This window comes from Dryobates pubescens, chromosome 18, assembly GCF_014839835.1.
Source record: "Dryobates pubescens isolate bDryPub1 chromosome 18, bDryPub1.pri, whole genome shotgun sequence".
In the NCBI taxonomy this organism is placed as follows: Eukaryota; Metazoa; Chordata; class Aves; order Piciformes; family Picidae; genus Dryobates; species Dryobates pubescens.
Window position 1 is genome coordinate 22,957,873 of NC_071629.1, and position 27,228 is coordinate 22,985,100.

General features: G+C 60.1%; 1 protein-coding gene across 10 annotated transcripts in view; it reads right to left on the bottom strand.

Moving 5' to 3' along the window:
• Positions 1–2,817: 2,817 nt before the first annotated feature.
• Positions 2,818–27,228, bottom strand: part of DLG3 (discs large MAGUK scaffold protein 3) — a 92,089-nt gene continuing 67,678 nt past the window's right edge. For 6 of the 10 annotated variants that reach the window (XM_054169780.1, XM_054169778.1, XM_054169777.1 and 3 more), the window contains 13 exons: positions 25,703–25,859; positions 25,171–25,273; positions 18,795–18,909; positions 15,169–15,345; positions 14,223–14,298; positions 13,524–13,623; positions 10,725–10,766; positions 9,961–10,011; positions 9,187–9,288; positions 8,888–9,060; positions 8,218–8,327; positions 7,294–7,385; positions 2,818–5,390 (listed from right to left, as the gene is read on the bottom strand). In XM_054169780.1, the coding sequence (XP_054025755.1) occupies positions 5,284–5,390; positions 7,294–7,385; positions 8,218–8,327; positions 8,888–9,060; positions 9,187–9,288; positions 9,961–10,011; positions 10,725–10,766; positions 13,524–13,623; positions 14,223–14,298; positions 15,169–15,345; positions 18,795–18,909; positions 25,171–25,273; positions 25,703–25,859 (1,405 nt within the window). In that variant the 3' untranslated portion in view covers positions 2,818–5,283. Of the gene's footprint in view, positions 5,391–7,293; positions 7,386–8,217; positions 8,328–8,887; positions 9,061–9,186; positions 9,289–9,960; positions 10,012–10,724; positions 10,767–11,836; positions 11,883–13,523; positions 13,624–14,222; positions 14,299–15,168; positions 15,346–18,794; positions 18,910–24,834; positions 24,930–25,170; positions 25,274–25,702; positions 25,860–27,228 lie in introns of those variants that run through there. The other 4 variants (XM_054169775.1, XM_054169774.1, XM_054169772.1 and 1 more) reach the window with 3 other exon arrangements.

The window sequence follows — 27,228 nt, forward strand, 5'->3', positions numbered from 1 at the left end:
TTGCTCCTGCAACGTACTGACCTGCTTCCCCCCGCCCTGAGGTGCCAGTGTAGCAGTGCTGGTCCCTTCAGCTTGCTCAGTCTTCACATTGCTTTACTGATCTTCTGGAGTAAGCAGTTCCCAACCCCTGCCTTTGCATCCCCTCCCTGCTCTACAGAGCCAGTGCCTCACAACACACATGGCAGAAGTGCTTGAAAATGCAGAGCAGGAAGGGATTAGAACTGAGGTGCTGGTCTGGAACCCAAACCACACTCAAAGAGCAGGAAGGATGTTTGGTCTTTGTGACAGGGCAGAGTATAGATGGCAGGGTGGGAGGAACTGGATGGGCTCTAAGGTCCCTTCCAACCCAAACTATTCTAGGATTCTATGCAGTTATTCTCTCCTCACTCCTGTGAACAAAAATGCATCCTCTGAGGCAGCAGCTCACACATCCCCCCGCTTTGCCCAGCCTCTATTTCATGCCCTGTTGTCTTTTTTCTCAAGCTGGTAATTTCTTACCTGTCTGGGGAGTCCTGGAGCCTGCAGGCATTGTGTCACCTGCAGAATGGCTGCAGGGAAGTGGTCATTTTACTGCCAAGCCACCAGGAATGTGTCTGCAGGGAAGCTGCCCAGCAAAAAAAAGTCCTTGCTAAAGAGTGTGGGAGTGGGGAAGGGTATTGAAGGTAGTGCCAGAGCAGTGGAGCCCTGGAGCCTTTCCTGCCATCTCTCCCCCCAGAGGTGTGTGCAGCAGCAGTAGAGGCTCTCCAGCAGCTCTCCACTTGGGGTGAACCTTGGATTGCCTCCCACCATAGTTTGGGAAGAGCTGCACTAGTTGTCATGTCCTGGCTGGACTGGGCATTCTGGAGGCAGGAAGAAGCCTTTAGAAGCATCATTTAGAAGTGACCACAGTAATCTGCAGTCAAGGTAATTGCAGGAGGGCTGAAGCTCATTAGAGGACTGGGCAGAAGCTTCTGTCAAGCAGTGCAGTGGAAGGGAGGAAATGCCATCACCCCTGTGCTGAGTCAGTATGGCCTCAAGGTGCTGAAGCCTCCCAGGGCTCCTGTGTGCTTGCTCCATTAGCAGCTGCTGCCCTGGCAGCCAAAGCCAACCAACCTCATTGTGGAGGCAAGAGGTAGAGCTAAAGAGTGAAGGTCAGGGGCTGCCTAAAGATCCTTCCAGGAAAGAGGCAGCTTTAACTTGAGGACTTCACCTGCTTCACAGCAGAGGCTTCAGAGCCACAGCTCCTGCTCAGACAGCTTGAGGAAAGGCGAGAGCAGCAGCCCTGGCAGGCTGTGCTGCAAGCACCATCACCAAGAACAGCCACATCCAGGACAGGTCCAGGTGTCTGCACCTCAGGTACCAATGGGAAGAAACCGTTTGAGAAAATGATTATTGGGTTCCTTTGAGAGCCCTTTCCCTGCAGCCTCACAGAGCCTGTGCTCCCCAGTACCAAGTGCCAGAGCTGCACACACTTCTCTGGGGCACAAGCAGCTCATGGTCCTTTGCTAGCAGCATCTTAGGGTAGGTGAGTTGCAGCTGTCTGTAGCTGGACAATCTCAGGAGAGCAAAGCACCTCCTCTCTTGTCTGTCCAGAGACAGGAGCATCAGCAGGACAACGCTCTGCTACAGCCAAGTCCTTCTGGCCTTAGCTGGCAGCTGAGCAGTCTGTCCTTAGCCAGAGAAGCAGCTTGGGAAAAAGCTTCCTCATGCCACCTCACTCTTAGCACCTGGGCTACTCCCCAGTGGCTGTCTCCACCTCACAGGAGTGACACCACTTACCTGAGAACATAACCCTGTGTTCCCCTCCCCACTGGGACCTAACTGTGTTCCTGCTGGAGGGGGCCAAGCTGTCCCTGAGCCTGGAGCACCTCATGGCCTGTCTGGGGAAGAGGATCTGCAGCTCAGTTACTGCACAGAGCAGCCTGGCAGCTGCAGTGGCAGCCAGCAGCAGGCAGTGTTCCTGTGATGCCCTCCCTCAGCAGCTTCAGCACTGCAGACCCAACACTGGAAGGAAACCACCTGAGCAAGTGCCAGTGCCGAGGGTCAGACCTGCTTAGCACCTGTTTCATCTCCCAGTGTCCCATGGGCACCACCCCAGCTGCCCAGGAGCGTCTGCATTCTGTGCTGTGTGTGCAGTGAGCTTCACAAACTGCAGGCTGTGCCCAGGCCCTGCTGCCTGGCGCTCTCACTGCTCTCCTGTGCAGTTTGAAAGGAAAACCACACCAAGACTTAGATCCCAAACCTCTCTCCCGCTTCAGTTAGCTTGGGAAATGACAAAGCAGCCAGGCAGGAATGGAAGCGAGAGCCCAGCAACAACCTTTGCCTCCTGCTCTCTGCGCTTGAAGCTGCTGGGACAAGACTCTGGTTGTGTTTGCAGCTTCTTTCTGCTCCGCAGTCTCAGCAGCAGGTTAAGATGGACAGAGAGGCTCTCTGCTGGCTGACCACACCTTCACTTTGCTGGCTTTGGAGCCAAGGAACAGCTCTGCAGCATCATTTGAACCGGCGTGGCACAGCTCCTGCCCTCACCTGGGATGCAGGGGAGGGGTCAAGCTAGCAAAGCAGAGGCAGCCTCTGTCACAGCAACCCAGCCAGGGAGAGCTTCTCAGGGGCCTGCTTGCAGCTGTAAATAAACACATTTCCTTTCTTCCCCAAATTCCCTTCAGCCAAGCTCTCAGGTGATCTTACTGCAAAAAGCTGTTCTGTTCTTTTTTAACCACTATCAACACAAGTTTGCTGTGGAGGGGCCACAGCCAGGGCTGCTATGCTGAGCTCCCACAAAACACATCCAGCACACAATGAAGGCATCTGCAAGAAGGGCTCCAAGACTGAGTTCTTTGCAACTCTGTTTATTAAAAATAGAAGTCTCCTTGGAAGAAAGCCTGGTACCCAGCCAGTGCCAGCGAGAGCAGCAGCAGCTGTCCCCATGGCACTGGCTGAGGGGAGACAGGCTACCAGGAAAAAAGAGCAGAAAAAAGACAGGGATGGAGTTACCAGCACCTGAAGTGCTCTTGCTTCAACTTACTCCACTTCTCCAAGGAACTGATGTCTGCAGCAGCCAGAGCAGGACCAGCAGGGCAGGGGCCTGGGTGCTGAACAGGAATCCATTGGCAAAAGTTCACTCCTTTAGGGTTGGTCCCACGGACAGCAGGCTCCTTCCTGCCCTCCACCATGGCAGCATCTCTTCTGCAGCACTGCTCTGTCCCAGGAAGCTGCTCTGTCCCTGCAGGGCTCCTCGTAATGAGCAGACAGCTTCTCAGCAGGCAGTGCACAGAGTCTTACAGCAGTTCTTGGCACTGAAACCCACAGTCTGTGTGCACCACAGCAGCTGGCACAGAGCTTCCTTCAGGGCAGGGAACCAGCACCCTACCTGCTCACTTATCCCTATAAAACAGGGGGAGGGAGAATGGGCCAGGACTTACCTGCTCATGCTCCTATGGTGACTTCCTTTGTTGTGGAGCTTGGCACTGCCTGAGAACAGCATCTACCAATTGTGTGTGGTGGGAGAGCTCTTCTGCCTGTGCTCTAAGTAACCTAAAACCACCACACCTAGCAGCACAGCTCCTTCTCAGCAGAGCTGTGCAAGCTCCCCCCTAGGTTCACACAAGGCACTGGTTCCATGGTGGAGCAAGTGTGGAAGCCAATGACATTTCTCAGCACCAATGGCTGCCCTGCTCAGAGCCCCAGTGCAGAGCAGCCAGCTGCAGCTCTGCAGCCCCTTGCCCCAGACCTGCAAGTACAGGCTGCTGGATTCAGACTAAGGTGACCCTGAGAGAGGGAGCAAAGCCCAGCTTCAGAAGGAGAATTTATGCAGAGATGCCAGAGATAGACCCAAGTGAGGCAGCTGCACCTTCACCTGCCAGGCCCCAGCTCTCTGAGCAGGCAGTGAGGTCCCCGCTGTGCTGGGAAGAGAGCAGCTGGGAAGGCCACCCCCAGCTGCAGGCAAGACTGGGATCTGGTGTGGAGCAAGGCTGTTCACTTGGACAAGTGTGAGGGTCCATGCAAGGCACAGCTGGGGCTGCTCCTGCCCGTGGCTGGTGAGGAAGGGAATGCCAGCATGCTGCCCAAGCCCCTTCAGCCTGCCCCCACAGCTCCAGGGCCACAGCAAGACAGGACAGCAGCTACATTTGGTCCGTGCGGGCAGCAGAGTGTTTCCTCATTAAACACCACAGTTCCAGATTCTATTTACAAGAGAGCCAGCTTAAAAACTAAGTTAAAAAACTGGATTTTATACTCATTCAATTCATTATTAACAAGAGAAAAATGGAATAAGGGGGGGAAAAAAAACCCCAAACAAACCCAAACCAACAACCAACCACCAACCAAAAAAAACAGTAAAGCAAAAAGGCCAACACAGCAACACAACATGGATTTGGTTTTGAATCAGCTTAAAAAAATAGAACCAAAAGAAACCCTCTCATGCAAACACAGAAGGTGGTGTGGAAAACAATGTGCAATTTAATATATAGCATCAGCCACTGCCTTGCTCTGCAGCCTCCTGCTGCCCCTGCCTCCCAGCCTCACGCAGAGCAGCCGCTGCGCCTTGCTGCCTCACTCTGGACCTCTGGTCCCTTCCGCCCGGGCAGGCACCAGCCTCTGCCCTGCCTCACAGAGCCCGGGGTGGCTGGCAGGAGGCTGGCCACAACTGGAGATGCTGCCAAAGCACCTGGTACCGTTTTGAGCTCTGCCCACCCAAGCGGACTCCCTCTGCCCGGCGGCTGGCACAGAGACCGCGAGCCACTGCAGTAAGAAGTACCTTGTAGGAGAGGTGCCCAGGCTTGCCTAGCCCACATCCATAGATATATATAATATATATATAATATCTCTCTATATATTATATATAAATTACATATACAGATAAATAAAATGCCTTCTGCTGCCTTCCTGCTGCACTCTGCAGAGCTGCCAGCCAGGCACCCCTGCAGGAACGCCCCTGGAGCTCTGATCCTCGCTCATGTCCTCAGAGTCCCCTGCTTCACTTGTTCCTTAGTCAGGTCCTCAGCCGCCTCCTCCCATCCTCAGTCTTGGTTCAGTTAATAATAATAATAATAATAGTAGTAATAAAAAACGACTTTGAATGGGTTCTGATCTGTCTCTAATGGAGCAGTGGGAAGGTCCATGCAGGGTGGGAACAGTCACGTGATGAAGGAGCTCATCCCGACAAAAGAAACAGGACTAGAAAACTCAATTGTGTGACGATCTAAAAAAGGGCAGGAAGAGTTTGCTCCTCCCCCCTCGGGGCAGAGGGCAGGGGTGGGGGTGGGACTTCAGATCTTCAGCTCACAGGGAAGCAGCTGGGGGACGTCTTCAGAGTTTCTCTGGGGATGAGACCCAGATGTAGTGCCCGGACTGGTCCTCAATGATCTGTTTTATTTTGCTGTAAATCTCCTCAAGAGAGTCTCCTTGTACGATGGCTGGAAGAGGAGAGAACAAGCAAGACCCTGAGCAGCAGGCAGGGCTGCCCCTTCCCTGCCAGCAGCTGCGGCAGCACCGCAGCAGAGGGCTGGAAGAGGAGAGAACAAGCAAGACCCTGAGCAGCAGGCAGGGCTGCCCCTTCCCTGCCAGCAGCTGCGGCAGCACCGCAGCAGAGGGCTGGAAGAGGAGAGAACAAGCAAGACCCTGAGCAGCAGGCAGGGCTGCCCCTTCCCTGCCAGCAGCTGCGGCAGCACCGCAGCAGAGGGCTGGAAGAGGAGAGAACAAGCAAGACCCTGAGCAGCAGGCAGGGCTGCCCCTTCCCTGCCAGCAGCTGCGGCAGCACCGCAGCAGAGGGGCCGGCAAGGCGCAGCTGGCGGCCATGGAGCGAGACAGAGCAGGGGGTGTGCCGGCACAGGGCTTAGCCCAGCCTGCCCAAGGGGATTAGCAGGAGCCCCTCGGCCTGCGAGGTGCTGGCTGGGCTCTCCACAACGAGCTGCTAATCAGCTTTGCAAACTGTGTCAGCCGTGGCACAGGGCCGTGGGCGCCGCTCGGCTGCGCCCGACAGGAGGCCCTGCAGATCAGCCACTGTGTGCCTGGTGCATGCCCCGAGGTGCCAGGCTGGGCAGCCTCTCTGCTTGGCTCCTGAGGGCTCCTCCTCTTCGTTACTTCTGCTGCAGGGTGGGAAGGGCAGCGCTGCCAGGCTGCAAGAGGTCAGCTGCTGGCTGTGGCTCTCAGCAGTAGCCCCACACGAAGCGCTGCGTGCTCAGGGAGGACCTTCCTGCTGACTCAGGCTGCCTCTGCAGCCCAGCCAGGAGCATTCCCCAGCATCTCTGTTCCCTCATTAGAAGTTCCTGGCACAAAAGTCACTACAGAGACCATCTCTGCCCACAACCCACTCCTTTCAACAACAGCTTCCAGCCAAGAGCATCCCTTCCCCAGGCCAGCTTCCAGCTCACCAAGTACATGATGGTGTGCCCGGGACTGGCAAAGCCGTGGTGCCTGCTGCCTCTGTGCCCCTCCTGGAAGAGCAGCTAGCAGCTCTAGAACTGCTCCCTGGGACAGTGGGGCTGGGGAAAGCTTTTACCCTGCTTGTACCCAGACATCTGCTCAGCTGAGATCCATTTTGGGGAAATGTCCTGCTTGGGCTTTAGGCTGGTAGCAGTCAGGTGGTTAACACAGGGTTGGGCAGGATCATCACTCCTGACCTTTAGAAGGAACAGTTACTGCACTTGAGGGAAGATGCAGAACCAGTTTCTCTGCCTCTCTGCCTGCCCATTCCAGAATTAATCATGCTACAAACATTACATCCTTAATGCACAAGGATTGCTGTGTCCCCAGCAGCCTGGATGCCCCTGTCCCGAGCAGCCCAGCTCTGCAGGCACCAAGTGCCAGGCAGCCCCTGCCTGGCTCTTCAGCAAAGACTACTTAGGAAGCCAGCCAAATTTCCAGTCTTTCCCTGGGAGATGTTTTGTCATGACTCAGGCCAGTCTCCACCATTTAGGTCACTGACTTTCTCCTCTTTCCTTTTCAAAATGCCTCTCTGCTCTGTTTGGAAGAGCTCCTCCTTGCCCAGGTTGCTTTCCTGCCGCCTCACAGCCCCCACTGCCCACCCTGCCTGGGGACTCTCAGCTTTTATTGCCAGAGTTGGTGACAAGCTTTCAAACTCTGGAAATCCTGCCTGACAACTTGCCTCCTGCTCTGGAGCTGCTTTGCTCTTCTCCACTGCTCTGGAAGCAGTCCCTCTGCAGAGCCCTGCTGGCGAAGGGCCACTGCTGTTTTGCTCTGATGAAGCTGGACATTTTCCCACGACCCCACAGCAGGAAGGCAGAGCTGGTGGAGAGGCCACAGCTGCCAGCAGCAGAAAGAAAAGGTATCAGATAGAAGCCTGCTGAGGACACTCACCTGTGAAATACTCTCCAAACTCTTGCTCCAGTTTCATGGCTTTGTCAAAGACCTTGTTGGCCTGCTCGTACGTCTGCCTCCGGTTCATCTCCCTGCCAGGAGGGAAAACCAACACAGCAACTCAGCAGAAGCAAAACCAGCCCAGGGAGCCTCTGCACATCTCCAGTAGCAGCTAGGCAGGACCCTTCCCCACACACTTTGCTGCCTTGGCACTTGTCTCAGCTCCCATCTGCTGCCTCTTTAATGCTGACTCAGCTGCAGACAAGCTCCCTGATTTGCAAGACTGCTGCAGAAGCCTCCCTGCTTTCCTAGGGCCTGAACCCAGCCTCCTTGCCTGGGCTCATTCAACACCCAGGCAAGCAACTCAACCCCCTTCTGGCTCAAGAAGAGGCTGTCCCAGTCTATTCAGTGCCAGAGGAGCCTCTCCTGACCTCAGAGTCCATCTCGAGCTATGCAGTCTCCTCACAGATAATACTCTGCTGCCGCTCAGCAGAGCTGCAAGCTCAGCTCTTGTGTGCTTTCCAGCCTCACTCCCCAGGGTCAGAAGCAGCAGGACAAGCTTAGGGACACAGGGAACATCTCTGCTCTCCAGCTGTGATCCACCACCACAAGGTGCTGGCAGCAATCCTGGCTGGACTCAGGGCCCAGATGAGCAGGTCACAGCAGGCAGCTTCAGGAACGTTTCCAGATTTGCCCATGTCTAATCCTCTTTGGGGCAAACAAAGGGCTTTCAGCTGGAGCAACCCATGGAGCCTGGCTATGCCATGGTATTATACAGGGAGAGACACCACAGTGTCCTCTTGAGAAGGGGCAAGATCAGCACCAGAAGCAACCTCCAGGGCTTTCTACGCAGCAGGAGCAGCAAAGGCCCAACACAGCAGAGCTGCTGGCCCCAGGGAGGCACAGAGCTGGTGTTGCACTTACATGAGAGCCTCAATAGATTTTGGTTTGATGAAGATGGCAATGGGATAAAGTTGTGCTTGTTGCAACCTCTTGATAGCATTGCCAGACACATCCAGGATGCAGTGCTTCCCCTGGAAGGGAGACAGTTGGGATCAGACCCAGCCACCCAGCCTGTTCCACGCAGAGAGCAGCTTGCTCAGACACCTGTGCTTGCAGAATCGGAGCCAGAGGTGGAACACCAGGCCTGAGACACAAGCCAGCTCCCAGCACCTGTCATGCCTGCTTGGAGCAGGACAGCAGCAGAGCCGAGGATGGACCTCTCTGAACAGCTGAAGCTGTTCACAAGCCCTCGGCACACTCCAGCACTCCTGCAGAGGAACTGCTGCCACCCTGAGGAGGGCACCTGGGCACCTCTGCTCTGCGAGCTCCTCAGCACCAGGCTGGTGCCACCGGGAGGAGTTTGGATGACAGAGGCACGACAGCGAGAGGGAGTCACATGGCTGAGGAGAGCAGCCAAGGGCTTGGCAGGACTCTGGAGAGAGGCGAGGCTGGCGCCACGCTCGCTTGAAGCCCTTGTAGCCCTTTGTTCACAACGCGAGAAGGGCAACCGCCTGGGTTTGCACCGGCTGTGCCCGCTCCCAGGAGCGCCACCCAACCGCCCCGGCACCCAGGGGCACCCAGGGGCACTCACCCTCTCTGCCACCGCCCGCACGGACTGGATGCTGGTGCCGTAGAGGTTGTCGTTGAACTGCCCAGCCTCGATGAACTTGTTGTCCTGGATGTCCTTCTCCATCTGCTCGCGGGAGATGACGAAGTGGTAGTCCTGCCCGTCCACCTCGTTGTCGCGCCGAGGCCTGGTGGTGTCTGCCGAGGGCGGGCAGGGTGAGCACCCCTGGGCTGCCCCCTCCCCACCCTGCAAGCTGCAGGGCCCCCGCTCTGCCCTCCCTGCGGCAGGGGAGGCAGGTGCCGGCAGGTGCCAGCGGCACTTACGGGGCACGCAGGAGCCGAACTTGTGTGGGAACTCGGAGATGAGGTCGTCGTTGACGCGGTCCTTGGTCGGCCCCAGGATGATCACTGGCCTGGCGTAGTGAACTGCAAGCCAGAGCCATAGCCTCAGCCCTGCTCCTGCCCTGGGCACCGAGCTGCCCTCTCCCTGCCCCCCTGGGCTCCCACAGCTGTCTCCTCCATGCAAGTTGATCCCCTCCTGGTCACGGCCAGCATCTCTGCCCCCTCTGACTCAAACCTGCTGCAGGTCCCCAGGGTCAGAGAGCACCGCTCCCTTGCTCAGGGTGGGAGCCAGACAAGCAGGGGAGCTGGGTGAGGATGCCATGGAGCTGGGGGAGCCACAGCAGCCTAGGAGCTTGCCCCTGCCAGAAGCAGGGGCAGGGTGCTGAGGCTGCTCAGCCTGCAAAAGGACCTGCAGAGACTGAGCACTGAGTGGGGTTGAACAATGAGGGCTGGAAAGATTGCTCTGCAGCAGGGACCTGGCCTGAGCAGGGAGGGATAATCCTGCCCTCAGCTGGGGACTAAAGCCCAGGTCAGTTTTAGCCCTGGTCTTGCAGACAAGGTCAAAAGCCTTTTCTGTTGATTACAAAGGGATGGCCAAGGTCAGAGCAAGCCCTGCGAGGCGGCCTGGACACCTGGCACCCCCGCTGCACACCACAGACAAGAAACACCACTTGTGTTCACCCCATGCTGGGATGGCAGAGGAGGGAGGGAGGTCACCCTGGCTGTGCCAGGGGACAGCTGAGTGCCAGGACTTACTTTCTTGTCGTGTCACTGGCTCGTATGACAGGATGGTGTCCTCTTGTCCTTCTGCAACAGAGCCAGGGCAAAGCAGGTGAATGCTCCCAGCAGCTTTCCAGCCCCTCCACTCCCACAAGGAGCTGGCTCCTGCCCCAGCCAACTTCCTGCAGCCCTGGGGACACCTCCAGGCTGCCCTGGTCATGCTGCCAGCTGACATGGAGCATGACAGGCATGCAGTCACCAGCCTTTGATCCAAGTTAATTATTCACATCCCAGCTCTGGGTCTGGCCTCCTCTGACCCTCCCCAGGCTGGGGGCCTGTTGGGAAGCACCATCCTCCCTGCAGGGTGCACACTGCAGGTGCTGCGGATTCAGAGGCCTCGCCAGTGACCCAGGTAACACTCCCTGCAGGTGGACCCCATGCTCCTGTACAGGCTTGGGCTCCAGAAGCTGCCTAAGCTACAGGTGTGTCCTCTGGCCACAGCTTCCTGCAGAAGGCATTGAGGCTGAGGGACCACCATGGACTGGGAACCCATCACCGAGCAGCCCTGCAGAGCCCTACAGCCAGGAGAGAGCAGGGAAGCTGCAGGCTCAGTCCTGCCCCCCAGCCCTGGCCTCCCCTGGCCCCAAGGAGAGGGTTGGCCGCAGCAGCTTGTTATCACCAGCAAGAAGGCCCAGCCTCTGGACAGTGAGCACAGGGACAGGACAGGATGGAAGTGCCAGGAGGTGCACACACACACACACACACGTGCACAGGGGCAGGAGAGCAGGGGAGACACTTACTGGAACTGCTCTCGCTGTCACTGGTGTTTGATGTCACGCCCTCTGCAAAGCAACCAGAGAGACCCCCTTCAGATGGAGCATGGCTGGGAGGCACAGGGACACCCAGGCTGTCAGCCAGCAGCACTGAGCCAGGGCAGGGCAGCAGCAGCCTCACAAAGGACCTGTGCCCCAGCGCCCAGCGGGACAGGCCTGCGCTGCCTGGCAGGGTGGCATCTCTCGCCCCTTGCTGGGAAGCAGTGGATGTGCAGGGGGTGCCTGGCTACTCTGAGAGGGCAGGAGGGGGGGGCCAGGATGGGGCTGCCTGGCAGGCATGGGCACACAGGTGTGGGCACTGGGCTCCCCAGGCCAGGAGAAGGTGCAGGGGAAGGGTGCTGGCAGGGCGGCGGGTGCAGCATGCACACGGAGGGCAGCGCAAGGCACGGCTCACACCGGCACAGGCACAGGGCAGCCTCCCTCTGCGAGGGGCTGGCACTGACAGAGACAAGACAGGGACAGGATGGGACAGAGTTTGGGACTTTGCTTGCTCAGGCTGATCCCAGTGCTGCGACTGCCCCCCGGAGCTCGCTGGTCACCGCCTGGCCCTGGCCGGGCCCCGCGCCGCTCAGGGCAGAGCTCGGCAGGACTCGCACCGGCTGGGAGGGCCGAGGGGCTCTGCTGCCATTGTTCTACACACCTGGGAGCACGGGGCCCCAAAGGGGGGTGGCAACACTTCACAAGGGTGTCACCCATCCCACTCAGAGCAGACCCATCACAGTCAAGGCCACCTCCCACCCGCACTGCCAGTGGCTCTGAGTCTCTAACCGCTAAACCAGCACCAGGCCAGCTGGGAGGCAGGAGGAAGAGAAGGCTGAGGAGGTACAGCTCACCACGGGTGCTGTGGGCAACCCTCAGCGAGGTGTGCTTAGGGCACAGCCAACACCCCCAAGCACACTATCCCCCCCCACATGCAGCAGCAGCAGCACCTCCTCAAGCCCCGCAGCCTCCACCTGCAGACACAGCGCTCCCCAGGGGCTGCTTCCCTGCACAGCTGCCAGGCCGGGCCCAGCGCTCCCCAGGCACCACCAGGCATGCCAGCGACGCAAAGGGAACGATGCCATCCGAGTTCCACTTACTCAGGTTCTTTGCTCCATAATAATCGTCACTTAACCCAGGGAAGTCCTGATTTCACAGACAGCAAGAAGGGGGAGAGGGGAAGAGAAGAGAGCGTGGGAGAGGGCAGTCAGAGGGATGGGGGAGACAGAGCCAGACCAGCATTAGTGACAGGAGTGCAGAACAGCCCAGAGCTGCAACTGCAAGTGAGGTTAAATGTTCCCAGAGCCGAGGCCGTCAGCCTGCTGCAAATGTCTTGCCCTCCGCAGCTGGACCCCCCCCCCCCAAGCTCATCCTCTCTGTCAGAGAGCCCCCAAGGGCCCCCCTGGGTCTGTGGGTGGCTACAGCAGCACCTGCCAGCCCCTAGCTGCTGGCCAGAGGGGCTGAGGTGGTGTTGTGGTGCCTCAAAGGCTGCTGGCAGGGCACAGCAGCTCTGCACTGCCCTGGTCAGCAGGCAGAGCATGGCCTAACCACAGCCCCCTTGCCCTGTGCCACAGGGCATTGCTCTCCCACCTGGTTTAGCTGCCTACTCCTCAGTGCTTGCACAGGCTGTGGAAGCCTGGGAAAGCCTCCCCACTGCAAGCTGCAGGGTGGCAGAACATAGGGAGCAAGCTGGCTGCAGGTCCGTGACAGAGGTGGAGAGCACTGCCCTGCCCATCCCTGTGCTGCCCCAGAGGGCTGGCTGACAGCAGCACTCCAGAGTCCCCATCATGGAGCTGACTGGAGCCCAGCCACATCCAGGCACTACAGAAGATACCCAGACACACACTGAACCTTCCCTGCAGGACAGAGGCTGATTCTGGCTGCTAAGCTCACTAGAAGCAGGTGCCAGCTTGGCACAGGCAGCAGAGGGATGCAAGCAGCCCGGCATCGACCTCCTGCCTCTGCATCATGCCCAGGAGAGTCACTGGAGGGGAAGGGATGTGCTTGCTGCACTGGCATCAGGGCAGAGAGAACGCTCTGCCTTGCCCCTCTCCTCTTCCTCCAGGTGAGGACCACAGCTCTCTGCCTGGACACTTGCCAGGGGTGGACACAGTTTGGCGTCTGGAAGGGAGCAGCTGTGTTGAGTGAGCAGCTCCAGGGCTGCCCACATCAGGACTTGGGGCAACAAGCTGAATGCCCTGCCTTGCCTGGGAGCCCACCCTGCAGCCAGCTACCAGAGATGGACCTTGGTCACGGGTGGTCAGCTCCTCCACCCGCAAGGGCATGACGGCCCCATGCCCACAGGGTCTAACCCGGCAAGGGTTCCAAGCTAGACATAGGCAGCTGTGAGCCACTTCTAGGGGACACAGGGAGTGCAGCCAGGACCTCCCTCCTCAGCCCTGGTGGGCACAGGAGAAGCTCTGCAGGAGGTGGTCAATCTCTCGCTTGGAGGGGAGCAGCCCTTGGCAGGTGTAGGGAGGGAGCAGAGCCCGCAGCAGAGAGGGGAGAGCAGGGGGAGGCAGAGCAGAGGGTCAGGTGGCTGTGCAGTTGGATGAAAGGATGAAGACATGGAACGTGAGAGAGAGAGAGAGAAAAGAGCACCAGCCCAGAGCCGCCACTTGGGTGTCAGGCTCTGGTTTCTCCCGAGCTGCTGACACCTCTGTGGAGCACAGAGCGGGAGAGGGGCAGGCGCCAGGAGCCCTGGCTGTGAGCGCACGCCCGACCTCTCCCCCGAGAGCGGGGCACCGAGGGTCGCAGGCCTGCCCTCTCTGGCCAGCTGCTACTTACGTTCCTGTCCGCCGCTCTCCTGGGCCAGGTTCTCTTTGCTCTTGTAAAAGGGAAACTTTCGGGAGAGGCGGAAACTCTTTTTACGTTTCGTTCTGCCCGCCTGGAGAGCCAGGAGATGGGAGGGAGGACAGAGAAAACAATGGAGTTCAGCACGGGCGACCACAGGGCAGACGGCGGGGAGCCGCGGCGGGGCGGCCTCCCTCGAGTGAGACCATGGAGTTACATGGAAACTGTCATGGAGGGAGAGAGTTAAGCATGGAGAAACACGTGTGGCAGGGAATGCTGGAAGCTGATGGGGCAAGGGGCGGCTCTGCAGGGGTAGCCAGGGGGGTCCCTTCCTCGTCCGCTCCCTAAGGGCTCAGCGCAGGGGGGAGGGCGGCTACCTTCCTCTGCGGTCGGCTCCCGGCCGCGGGCCGTGGTGGGACGGGCTCTGCTCTCCCACCACTCCAGCCCAGGCTCTGCTTTCCCACTACTCCAGCCCAGGCTCTGCTCTCCCAGGCTTTCACACCACCTCCAGCTCCGCTGCTCAGCCCCTGCGGTCAGACAGGATTGGTGCTGAGGAGACGGAGGCCTGGGGCATGCTGCTCTTTGCTTTGGGATTGCTGCAGTAGCCCCACTGGGAGCTCTGGCTGCTGAGGCTCATCCTGCCCCTGCTCACTAATGGCTCCAGGCACCCCAGAGCCCCAGCTCAGCACTTACCCTGTTGGACTCAATCATGCCAGTCCTGGCGTGGAACTTCACCGTTTTCAACCGCGCTCTCTCCTTCTTTTCCACCCTGGTGGGAAGTTAAAGAGGAGAAAGCTGCTAGTCCCACCACGTGCTTCCATGTCACCTGCCTGGGAGCCAGCATGGAGCCTCCACAGATGGCTCCATGCCCCTCTGGGTGGTGGAGCTGCTGGCAAAGGGCAGCTCCCTCCCAGACACAGAAGTGGAGCCACCTGCCCACGGTCTGGTCAAGGCCAGTGCCTGGAGGAGCCAGAGAGGGAACAATTCAGCCTTCCCTGGAGGCAAGGGATGGAGGACAGAGATGGGGCTGGTTCTGCAGACCTGAAGGCAGTGGCAGCCAGGCTGCCTGCTCCCTGTGAATGCCCATCTCATGGGACCTAACTTGCAGTTGGGCACGTTGTCACAGGACACAAGGAGCAGCCTGCAGTTAGCTGCTGTGACTCTTCTCTCACTCGAGCTTCAGACTGATAAACACCAGTTCTCCATCTCCACAGGGACCAAGGTGAGGGCTGAGTGCTCCTCTCCTCACCCAGCTTTACAGAACATCTCCCCAGGGAAACCTGCACACAACCCCAGCTTGCAAGCAGGGTGCCCTTCCCACTGCACAACCACAGAATGTATGGCATTGGAAGCGACGTTCAAGCTCATCCAGTCCAACCTTCAACCCAGCACCACAAGGTCAACACTAAACCATGTCCCTAAGTGCTGGATCTCCCCCAGGGATGGTGACTCCAGCACTGCCCTGGGCAGCCTCTTCCAATGTTTGAGAACCCTTCCAGTGCAGAAGTATTTCCTGATTCCAGCCTGAGCCTGCTGCTGCAGTCTGGAACCCACAAGGAGACCTTTGAGGGCTGCAGGCCTGGCGGAGTCTGGGGAGAGGCAGGGCACGCCGGCGTGCCAGCTGCCGCCGGGCGCTCACCTCTTCTTGCTGGGGATGACGCCGATCTGCTCGCTCTCGCCGTGGGGCGTCACCAGCCTGGCCTGCCACCACTCGTCGTCCGAGGCGTTGATGACGTGCAGGATGTCCCCGTAGGAGAAGCTGAGCCCCTGGCTCGGCAAGCAGCTGTCCCGGGTCCGGTCGTAGTCAAACAGGGCTCTAGAGGGGCAGAGGCACCGATGCCTTCCTCCAGCCCCGCCAGGCACAAGGGCACCGCCACCGCCCCGCGGCACCGCCACCGCCCCGCCTCGGAGGGTTTAAAGCCAACCTTTGGGGAAGCCAAGGGGAGCAGAGCGCACAGCCACCAGCACAGCCCTCCTGCTGGTGGGCCCTGAGCATGCAGTGCAGGACTAGCAGTGCTGGACCACCACAACTGGCTCTGAGAGGCAGCAGAGCACTGAAGGCAGCTGTGCTTGGCTGGCAGGCAAAGCTCGTGGGGTCTCAAGAGCCCTGCAGTGGGCAGGGGGGGCAGCAGGGAGCTGGGCTGGGGGCTGCTCTCCACCGTCTTTCCCCAGCAGCCACAGGGCCAAGGAGCTGGATGGGGAACATCAGACCCCACTGCTGGTGTATGGTTGCAGGGGCAGAGGCTGTTGGAAGCTGTGAGCATGGACAGGAGTCCAGAGCTGGCCAGTTCACAACTGAGCCTTTTCAGACTCCTAAACATTCCCCTGGAAACAGTTGTAGTGTAAAATTATGTTCATGCTACACCAAGCAGCTACAGGACAGACTTCCTCTTTTTGAACCCAGAGGAGCAGATGCCTCTCCTGCAGGCTCCTATCACACAGCACTGCAGCCTGTGCCCACAAGCTGCTCACAGTGGCTTCATGTGAACTCATTCTGCCAGGTTAGACCTCAAACCCTGTTTGCTTCCATTCATCCACTTTGCACCAACCCAAACCTAGGGAAGAGTCACTAAAAGCACTGCTGCTGGCAGCACAACCCTGTGTTTGCTCCTGTTGGCTCTGCTTGCCTCCCAGACCTACACAACCCCAAGCACCACAAACACTGTCTGCCTGCTGCTTTAATCCTGGCACTAATGAGTCTTCTTTAACCAGGAGAGACCCCTTCTGCCTTGCCTATTACCCTCTTCCACTGTGTGGACCCCTTCGGGGGTCTGAAAGGACAAAGGTGCAAATGGAGGGCCAAGGCACCATGTGACAGGTCCTTGTGGAGCAGCAGAGCTGGGAGAGTACTTTGGCCAGACCCCTGCTGCAGTGCTGCCAGGGGAGCACTGGATGACAAAAGCTTTTGGGTCATCTGGGACTGGGTCATGGAAACTGGTCTCAATGGGAAGGAGGAGAAGAGGGGCTGCCCTGTGGCTTTGGAACGAGACCTGACGCAGCCAGCACATCCAAGCCTGGCCACCAGGTTGCCATCCCTCTCCCAGCTTGCTCCAGGCTGGGGCAGTTCTCATGCTCAGTCCCTCTGCACCCAAGTGCGGCCCCAAGCACGCTGCAGCCAGCAACGAGGCACCGCAGGGCGCTGTGGCCAGAGGTAAGCAACCCTTGCAGGCAGCCTCTGGCCAAGAGATAAGGCTGTGTGTGGCCAGCAGCCCCTGCAAGGCCAGCGCTGTCGGGATCAAGGCACGAGCCAAGGTGCCAGGAAACTGGTCAGGCCGGTTCCCGAGCCAGGCGGGCAGCAGGGTGCCCTGCCCACACCCTGCCCTGCACAGCAGTGCTGCTGCCAGGGCTCTCTCCTCCCGCAGCAGCCCCTGGCAGCCCAGGGCAGGCACAGCGAGGTTTGTGCAAGGTCTGGACACCTGCAAGGCAGAGGCCCCAAGGCACGATGCTCCTTGACACCGGCCCCTGGCCGTGGTAACACCCCGGACTCAGCAGGGCTGGGCGCTCCTCAGGGCACACAGGGTGCAGGAGCCAGATGGCAGCACGGCCACTCTACTCTGCCCCCAGACCACTCGTGCAACACTGAACCAGGAGCCAGGAGAGCAGATGGTTTGGCTGGAGGGCAGGGCAGCAGTCCTAGAGATCTGGCACAGGCTCCTCCCAGCGCCCAGGCACGACGTCTGCCCGCCCCCCGTCCTGCCTGGCTCGGCCCCAGCGCTAGCAGACTTTGCTCGGCAGGGGCAGCAGGCACACAGAGGTGCTCAGCCCCGTCCAGCTCCTCGGCCCCGGGGCTCCTGGCAGGAGCCAGCTCCCGCGGCCGGGCTGCGGCAGGCAGCGGGGGGGCTGGGGGCAGCGTGCGGGGTGCGAGGCAAGGCGGTCCCGGGGGTGACTCAGGCAGCTGGTACAAGGGCTGTAATTGATGTGCTGTCCACGCTGCAGCAGCTGGTTTCGAGCAAACCCTGCCCGAAACCACCCCGCCCAGCAGCGCTGCCGCGGCCCCGGCACCCGCAGCGCTCCCAGCACCCTCTGGCTGCGTGGCTGCCAGCACCAGCAGGCTTGGGGAAGGGCCACACGGGGACAGAGCTCTCCTGGGCATCACCCTCTCAGCAAGGCACTGCCCAGCTCCTGTCTGACGGCACCAGGGCGTATGCGAGTGGGCAGCGCTGCAGGGGTGCCACCGAAGCCACACGGAGATGTGAGATGCTACAAGCAAGCTGGAGGCAGGAGGTAGCTCTCTGGTTCGCAGGCAGGCACCAGAGCATGCAGCACCTCTTTGGGTAGAGAAAGGAGAATCCTGAGCTCAGCTCAGGCTGAGCCAGCCCAAACCCTGCTCCAGCCACGAGAGTATGCATGGGACAGCAGCAGAGCAGGGGTGGGACCAGCAGGATGCTTATCCAACACGGCTTGTTGCACACCCCTGGGAGCCCCGAGGTGCTGAAGACAGCAAGGGGCCTGCAGAACCCTGTGGGAGGCACAAACTGCAGGGATACAGTGCACCCTCTGCATGGAGCAGCTATGCAGTGGGACATGCAGGCTGAGGCTAATGCAGCCTTAGCCTTTATCCTTCCACACAATAAAGCATCCCTAGCTCCTAGCCTGCCCCCACCTGCAACAGGCTGTGCAGGGCAAGGATTTACAGGATTATTTTAACTACCAAGTTTAAATTACTCAGTAGCTATCACTCCACTCACACTGTGACAGGCAGGAGATGGCAGAAGGCAGGCAGTGAGCTGCTCTGGTGATAAGGAGTTGCAGCAGTTAGAGCTGCATGGCTGCTTAACCCCTGCCTGCCTTGCACCTGGCTCTGGACCAAAAGCACTTTGAGGGCTCAGAGCAATAATCCTCCTAAGAGCTCATCCCTCCTCCAGCCAGATCCTGCTGCAGGAGTGGTGGGAGGAGACAGGGAGAAACCTGTTAGCAAGGAGTGGTTCAAGGAGAGCTTCCTGAGTGCTGCCCCAAGCTGCCTGCAGCAGAAGCAGCACTGGATGCCTGGCATTTCCCAGTGGCCCTCACTGGGGTGGGCTGGCCAGCAGCCCCCGGGGCTCTGCAGGGACACCAGCACGTTCCACAGCAGAGGCACCGAGTGCAGAGCCCCAGCTGCAATGCACCTTCCTCCCTGCGGCAGCCTCTGCCCTTCAGTGTGCATCCACCATGCTTGCTCTCCTGGCCTCCAGGGTGCTGCACTGCCCAGGCTGAACCCCCTGCCCTGCATCCCCCCGTGGGGACACACACATCCCACCCCCCTCGGGCGAGGGGCACGGAGCTTACCGCACATAGAGAGATCTCTTCTCGCTCGTCCGCAGCGAGCCGGAGCCGGAGCTCATGCTGCTGTTCATCATCTGCTCCCTCAGGTCGTGGATCTTGGACTCGAAGCGGCTGTACTCTGCAGGGAGAGAGGTGGTCAGAGCAGGCAGGCCCCCAGCCACAGCCCCTAACCACGCCGGGTGCAAGGGATGCCAGCCGCTGCCTGGGGCGCTGTGCCCCGAGCCTGCCCATCCCTGCGCACAGGGGAAGAGGAAGCCAAAGGGGCTGCAGCACCCTGCAGGAGTTCAGGCAGGGCACCAGCTGCTGCCAAAGCCACCCCAAGCCTCTGCAAAGACAGCCTGGGCAAGGGCTGACAAGATCTCCACTGCTATTAAGCTGCAGCTCAGTGAAGGAAGAGCTGGGCAGAGCTCAGCAAGGCCCTGGCCTACAGAGCAGTCCAGAACGTGCCAAGAAAGCCCCTCCAGAAGAGCCTCCCCCACAGGCTGGAGCGGCAAGGCACAACTGCAGCCACCGAGGGGCCCCACTGCCCCTCTTCTCAGATGACCGAAGGCAGAGGGAGGCAAAGCACAGCCTCACCGATGGAAGGGGAGCTAGGAGGAGAAATTCACCTCTCACCCTACATCCTGGCAGCAGGGACCCTCCAGGGCACGCTCCAGAAGCTGCTGCCACTTCCCTGCCAGGAGCAGTCCCCGGCACAGCCCCGGCTGCCGCCGCAGCCCGACCTTCAGCTGAGAGTAAAGGTCAGGTAGCAAGCAGAGGGTGGAGGCTCCGGCCCTGCTTACCCAGGGCTGGCTGGCAGAGGCTTGCTGGGCGGCAAGCAGCTGCAGCAGCAGGGAAGCTGCCAGCACCACCAGAGCCCACCCCAGCAGCTCTCCTGCTGCCGGTGGCTTTGTGCCTCGGGCACACTGCCTTACAGCCCCGCGTCCCACTGCGGGGAGCCAGTCCCAGGCCTGCTGTAAAACCTGCCGACGACGCCGTCCCCGCAGCCCGCAGGTTCTCCTGTGGTTTAGGGCTTCTTCTGTGAACCAGAGCACAGCAGCTCAGCAGTGGAGGCGAGTGCTGGCTGCAGAGCAGGGCCCCAGCGGTGCAGGAGGCTGGGCAGGCTGCTGCAAGGCCTGCAGAGCTGGCTGCAACGGCACACTGCTGAGCAATGCACTGGGGGCTGCCCCCGAGAGCCAGCAACGGGAGAGGTAACTCTTGGTGCGGGCTGGGGGCCGCTTGCAGGCTCTGCAGGGCTCAGGGCTAGGGCCTCTGAAGGGGCAGAGGGGCTCTGCAGGGCCGGGGATGGGGTAGGGGCTCTGCATTTCCTGCCTCTCCAGCCCATCACCCTGCAGCCAGCCCTGCCTGGGCATCTGCCTCCTGCACCCAGCTGCCAAAGGTGCATTGGTACTTCACAAGTGGGCAAAAAAGGCAGTACACAAAAACTGCCAAGCAGCACACACAGAGTCCCCACACAGCTCCCTCCCCTGCCAGGGGGCATCAAGAAGTGCCACACGGTGGGCAGCCAGCTGCTTAACATGGAGGTCACCAGACCCCTGCCAATGCCATGCTGAGGGGCACCGACTGCCCCTGCCTGCTTTCCTGCTTAGCAGAGGGAAACACAGGAACAACCAGTCAAGGCTTATTTCATTAGGAAACTGAATTCTGACACCAAGGCAGCACTTTTGTACTCACTGACCCACACCAGGGTTCTACAGAGCAGAGGGAGGTGAGCCTCATTCTCCTGCACCTCTCACCTCACACTGAGCTGGGCTGCAGCTGGGCACAAGCTGTGGCACAGCTCATTCTGCCCCAGGATTCCCATGAGCTCTTTCATCCCAGAGAAGCTCTTGGATCACAGAACATTAGGGGTTGGAAGGGGCCTCCAGAGATCATCCAGTCCATCCCCCCAGCCAGAGCAGGGTCACCCAGGGCAGGGCACACAGAACACATCCAGGTGGGGCTGGAAAGGCTCCAGAGCAGGAGACTCCACAGCCTCTCTGGGCAGCCTGCTCGAGGGCTCAGCATCCTCACAGGGACAAAGTTTTCCCTCCTGTTCCCCTGGCACCTCCTCTGCTCCAGCTTGCCCACAGTGCCCCTTGTGCTGTGCTTGGACAACTCTGAGCAGAGCCTGGCTCCAGCCCTGCACATCTTTAACCCCTCAGGCTCCTCTGCTCCAAGCCCCAAGCCCCAGCTCCCTCAGCTGTCCTCACAGGGAGATGTTCCACTCCCTGACATCAGCAGAGATCCCAGCTCTTACACCCCAGAGGAGCATCCAGCAGGTACAGCTGCTGTGTCAATCCTTTTTGCTACTAAGAGCTATTTCCCCCAGAAAGCTGCTGAGCTGGGCACTACAGCCCTCATCCCCAGCTGAGTTGTCCCAAATGTCACCAGGGGCACAGACCCTCTGCACACCCCACACCAAGAGGACTGGCTGCTCCCTGCACAGGGGCTTGCATCCCTCCTGCAACAGCCTGCTGCAGGAGAAGCCCAGCATGGAGGCCACGCTGCCCAGGACCAGGCAGACAGCAAAGGGCAAAAGCAAGTTTAGCCATCACTGGTATCAGGGCAGGGATGGCAGAAGGGCAACTTCTGGGTGCCACCACCTTGCCAGCAACTGTGTTGCCTGCATGCAACCCAAGGGTGGAACTCCCAAACATCCCCCCTCAGCTGGGGCACTCCTTGGAGGGGGCTTTCCAAACGTTGCTGGAGCAGTCCTGCTGCTTGGAGGGGCTGGGAAAAGGCCAGTAACAGGACAGGAAACACAAGCCAGGCTGAAGGCAGCATGCTGGAGAACACAGGCACTGCTCTGGTTTTGTCCTCAGAGAGCAAGCACAGCACTGCCCTAGCAAGGGTCTCCTGAGGAGTCGCCAGCCCATGCGGGAGGTCACAGGAGCAGCCAGAGCCAAAAGCAAATCCACCACCTCCCTCCCCACACAGGGCAAAGTTACCCCAGGAACCACCATGGGATGCTCCCAGCTCCTGCTGGCCCCCAGAGCTGCACACTGGAGCAGCCTTTGAGACAACTACCAGCAGACAATGCCCAGCAAGCAGCGCTCCTGCCTGTGCCCCCTGGCTCACAGCCACCTTGCCTCCACATCCGGGAAAGGCAATCTCCTGGGCAGCCAAAACTTGTCTGGGAAGCTTGGCCATGACGCGGTGGAGAGGTGAGCCACGGCTGCTCCTCACCTCCCCAGGACTCCCATGAGACCCAGGAATTTCAGGACACATTTATCAGGACTGAAAAATATGCAGGAGGTGAGCTGGTGCCACGAGTGCCACGCTGAGGCCGTGCCGCGCGCCGGGAGGGGCAGGGTGTTTGCTAGTCCCACTCAGCAGCTCCATGAAAACTCCACCCCACCCTCCTGCCACTCTCCTCTGCCCAGGCTGTGCTGGGCCTGATCCTGCAGCGCAGCCTGAGCTCAGCAGCAGCAGCAGGATCCAGCCCCACAGACCATTAACATCAGTGGGCACCTGCCTGCACCGAGGACACACAGCACTGGCACATGCCTGCAAAGATACCCAGGGAAACCACAGGCAGTGGAGCTGCAGCTGGCTTCTGGGCACTGGGAGACAGTGCAAGGGGAGCTGCACTGGAGAGCAACCCCTGAGCATGCACACAGCCTCATGGGCACACTCTGATCTTTCCACACACTAACTCACCTGCACAGAGCCAGGCCAGGTCCCCCAGGCCATCAGCAGAGCCCAGGGATGTTCAGTCACCTGAAAAACTAGCCCCAGCTCCATCCATCCCCTTCAGCCCACCTGTTTCACTGCTCGGATGCCACACACCTCCCAGCCCTGGACACGTGTGCCACAGGCCCAGGGGAGCAGAGGGCAGCAAGGCCATGGGGAAAGCTTGGAGGCCTTCAGAAGTGGCTGCACAGCCCTGGCATTTCCCAAGGTTTGCAATTTCAGGTGAAAATTAGCAAGGTTTTGTTGTGCAGGCTGGGAGGAGGAGGAGGAACTGCCAAAGCCAAGCGCTGGTGACAGCAGCAGGCAAAACTCAGGGGCAGAAGCTCTCAAGGGGCAGGGCCCATAGGCACCACAGAATTGTCAGGGCTGGAAGGGACCTCAAGGCTCAGCCAGCTCCAAGCCCCCTGCCATGGGCAGGGACTCCTCATGCTAGATCACGTTGCTCACAGCCACATCCAGCCTGGCCTTCAAAGCCTCCAGGGATGAGGCTTCCACCACCTCCCCGGGCAACCTGTACCGGTGTCTCACCACCCTCATGGGGAACAACTTCTTCCTCACAGCCAATCTCAATCTACCCATTTCTAGTTTTATTCCATCCCCCCAGTCCTATCACTCCCTGACACTCTCAAAAGTCCCTCCCCAGCTTTCTTGGAGCCCCCTGCAGATCCTGGACGGCCACAATAAGGTCCCCTTGGAGCCTTCTCTTCTCAAGACCAAAGAGCCCCAACTCTCTCAGTCTGTTTCCACAGCAGAGGTGCTCCAGCCCTCATCCTTGTGGCCCTCCTCTGGACCATCACAGGGAGCAGCTGCCTCCTCCTCCTCCTTGTTGGCATGCAGCATGGTCAGGGGCTCTGCATCAGGTGCAGATGTTTGGAGGAAAGGCACAATGGCAGCTCCTCTTTCTACCTTTCCCTGGTCCTGTATTTACTTTTTTCCACTCCTAGTGCCTGGCACGACCCCACAATGCTGGCACCTCACCCCTGAGGCCTGTGCAAGCAGCCTCTCTGCTCCCTCAGAGCAGCAGTGAGGGCAAATACAGAGCAGGTCACCCAGCACCTCCCAGCCAAGCCCTTCCTGTGCCTGCCTCTGCTAGCAGGGAGGATCTTCTCAGAACACCTTTCCGCCAGCATCTCCTCCCTTGGGCACTCCACGGTGCAGCTCTTTCCACAGCCAGGATGCACACAGGAAAGGCAAACACCTGGGTGCTGGTGGCCTTTTGGGGACCCAGCCTCACCCAAGCCTGGGCCTCACCCCAAGACTTTCTCCCTGGGTCCCAGAGCGCTGAGGCTGACTCCCAAGACACAACAGTGTGCATTTCACAGGTCAGCTGCAGCTCATGTGCCAGGTGATGCTGCCCACACATGCCAGGAGCCATGGCAGGCCTAGAAAGCCTGGCTGCGAAGCAGGAACATTTCAACCCAGGTCTAAAGGGGTTTCAACACACTTTGTCCCATCTGACATTTCAGAGCCACTCTTTGCTGGTGTCTTTGTCAAATCCCAAGTGGCACAGGGAGCCAGAAATACAAGCCATTAAGTGTTTCCAAGCACAGAAAGAGCCAAAACAAACCAACCCCACACCCACAGCACACCCCTGAGTGGCACTAAGGGCTCTGTGCCCTGGAGGCCTCTGCCGTGGGATGCAGAGCAGCAGGGACAGGGACACACAGGGCCGTGCCACAGAGGGGGCACAAGACTGAAGGGCAGGCAAGGATCAGAGCTGCTGAGGGAGAAAACCACCGGGGCCGAGGAGCGACATCTTCATCAGGGGACCTGAACTGCTCCATCCCGGTACTCGGGAGACGGTGACAGCCCAGCAGCAGCTTCTGGCCCCGCGGGATGCCCTCGCCTGCAGAAGATGCAGCCCTGCTAGCCCCAGGAGGACTCCGGTTGCAGCTCCTGCCCCGAGCCCCGGGCTGCTCCACGCAGGACACTGCCGCCCCACGCCAGCAGCAGCAGCCGACACCTCTGCCGCGGGAGCTGAAGCCAGCACCAAGGCAAGGCAACTGCCGGGCGGCGCGGCAGGCGGGATGCTCGGTCAGGACAAGGCCCAGCCAACACCGAGGCCCCGGCTCCAGCCCCACCAGCACAGTAGGTCGCAAGGGGAGCACCGGAGCCCATCCGCCTGGTAAAGGAAGAGAGCCACTGTCCAGGACAAGAGGTGGCCGCCGCACCCGTGATCCCCTCCGCGCGTCCCGGGGCACTCAGCGAGGCCCGCGGGACCCCACGGAGCGAGGGCCTCCCGGAGACGCCCTCGGGCAAATAGACCACCCCACCGGAGACGACACCCCTGCGGCCCGGTCGCAGAGAAGCCGTCCCGGCCCGCGGCCCCCGATCATCCGCGGGACAAGTTGGGCGGAACCGCGCTCACCTGTGAAGCGGAGGGGCGCGGCGGTGCCCCAGCAGCAGCCCGGAGCCGCCCGGCCCGCACACAAAGCCGCGCAGGACCGCCGGCGGGACGCCGCCGCCCCGCCCCCCTCCGCCGCCCCGACCAATCGGCGGCCGCGCTCCCCCCCGGCCCCTCCCTGCATCAATCAGCTCCCCCGGGTCCCACCCCCCGCCAACCGGCTCCTCGTCCCCCTCCGCCCGCCCCGCCCCCCGGCCCGCGCGCCGGCCGACACCCCACCCCCTCATCTGCGCCCGACCCCCCGCCCGGCCCCGCCCCCTCCCCGGTCCCGTTCCGCTTCCCCACTGCCCGCGGAGCTACCTTCGGGCCGGTACTGCGCGATGATGGTCACCGTCTGTCCCGCTCGCTTCAGTGCCGCCGCCGCCTGCTCGTGCGTGGCGTTGCGTAGGTTCACGCCGTTCACCTGCCGGGACAGAGCGGCTCCGCTGGACCGGACCGACCGGGGCACGCACCGACCGGATCTGCACCCCGCCCCTGGCCCGGTTCCCGCCGTACCCACATCTCAGTGCCTCGCCGCTCAGCCCTAGAGCGCCAGTACCACCCCAGGGACTAGCACCCCTAATACCGGCATCTCCAGTACTGGCATCCCCAGTACGGGCCCCGGGCCGGCCCGAGTACCGGGGGTGCCCTCTGCCGGCAGCCGCGCAAGGAGCCAGCCAGCTACTGCTCCACCTCAGGGTACCTCCCGGGCAGGCCTCTGCTCCGATCCTACCCGCTCAGGGACCACGTCCGCGTCGGTACTGGGGATGGACCATGCCCAACTATGTCCCCGGTGGCAGGGGTCGTGTCCTGCGGGAGGCCGTGGAGGGACAGCGGGCAGCCTCCCACTCACCGAGAGGATGCGGTCTCCTCTCCGCAGCTCCCCACTGAGGTCAGCAGGGCCTCCAGCCAGAATGAAGGACACGAAGATGCCTTCACCATCTTCCCCTCCGACAATGTTGAAGCCCAGGCCAGTGGAGCCTTTGTGCAGGATGATTTTCCGGGGCTCCCTGGAAAGACAGACATGGGACAGGGTGAGCAGCAGCTAAGCTGGTTAGAGAGTCAGCCGTGCCTGGGCTTCCTGGCACACCACCGGGCTGGAGTCATCCTGAATGCAACCTGGTGTGGCAGCCCTTGGCACCAAGGAGGCTGATAAAGCAGGAGGTGTGGGCAGCTGCACGAGTGACATGAGACAGAGCATGGATGGAGACAGTGAAACCATACATGGAAACACTGGGCTGCAAGGAAGCATCAGATTCCTCCAGCCTGGACACCCAGGATGGCACAGCCATGCCAGGAGAGGGGATCAAGCCTCCCTGCAGCCATGCAGCATGGCAAGTGTGCCTGAAGCTCCAGGCCCCTCCATGCCACAGGCCCTGTGCAGCCCAACAGAAATCCTCCATTTCTTAGCAATGACTTAATTCTGTCACAGCTCTGACAACAGCCTGGCAGAGGCAGGGAGACTGCCTGGCATCACAGAAATCCTGCCTGAGCTTTTGTCTGGGGAACAAAAGATAGGTTCCTGCTGTATGAAAAAGGTGCAGACGGGCTGGGGAGTGTCCAGAGAAGGGCCAGGAGAATGATCAGAAGCCTGGAAGCCCTCTGCCATGTGAGGAGAGGCTGAGAGAGCTGAGGTTGTTCTGCCTGGAGAAGAGAAGGCTCAGAGGAGACCTTATCACCATAGAGCAGGACACAGAGAATGGCTGCCAGGAGGATGGAGACTCCCTTTGTACAAGGAGTGCCATGGAACAGACAAGGGGGGATGGGGACAAGGTACTGCTGGGGACATTCCCATTGCACTCCAGGAGAAAATGTTTGCCGTGAGCACAGTCAGACCCTGGAATCATCTCCCAAGGGCAGCAGTGGAGTGCCCTGCACTGGGCAGTTTGAGGCTTGCCAGGGTGCTGAGCCAGCTCATGGCAACTGCACTGTCACTTAGAGAGGCTGGAGCAGAGGATCCTTGGGGTCCCTTCCAAGCTGGCAGTCTGGGATACTGAAAATGAGAAGGAATAAATGATACCAGAAAATCAGCAGGGAGAGGCAGTGGCAGGCTGGCAGTGAGTGTCAGCCAACAAGACACTGGAGACTGTCAGCACATCCACTGTGGGGACTGGCTGGATCCTGGGCTCTCCAGCAGGTACTGCAAGGGTTGAGGACCAGACATGGAGTTCAGCAGCCTGATCAAGCCCCTGCCTGCTGGGGAGCAGCAGATCTCTGGGATGTGGCAGGAGAGATGCTGGAGCATCAGGCATGGCACTGGCTGAGCAATGGACCCTGAAATCCAGGCAGACTTGTGCTAAGGAGATGCTGGGGACACTGGGGGGACTGCATTTGCTGGCCCACTGGCTGCTGGGAAGGAGTGGTCCTCAGGCAGCACAA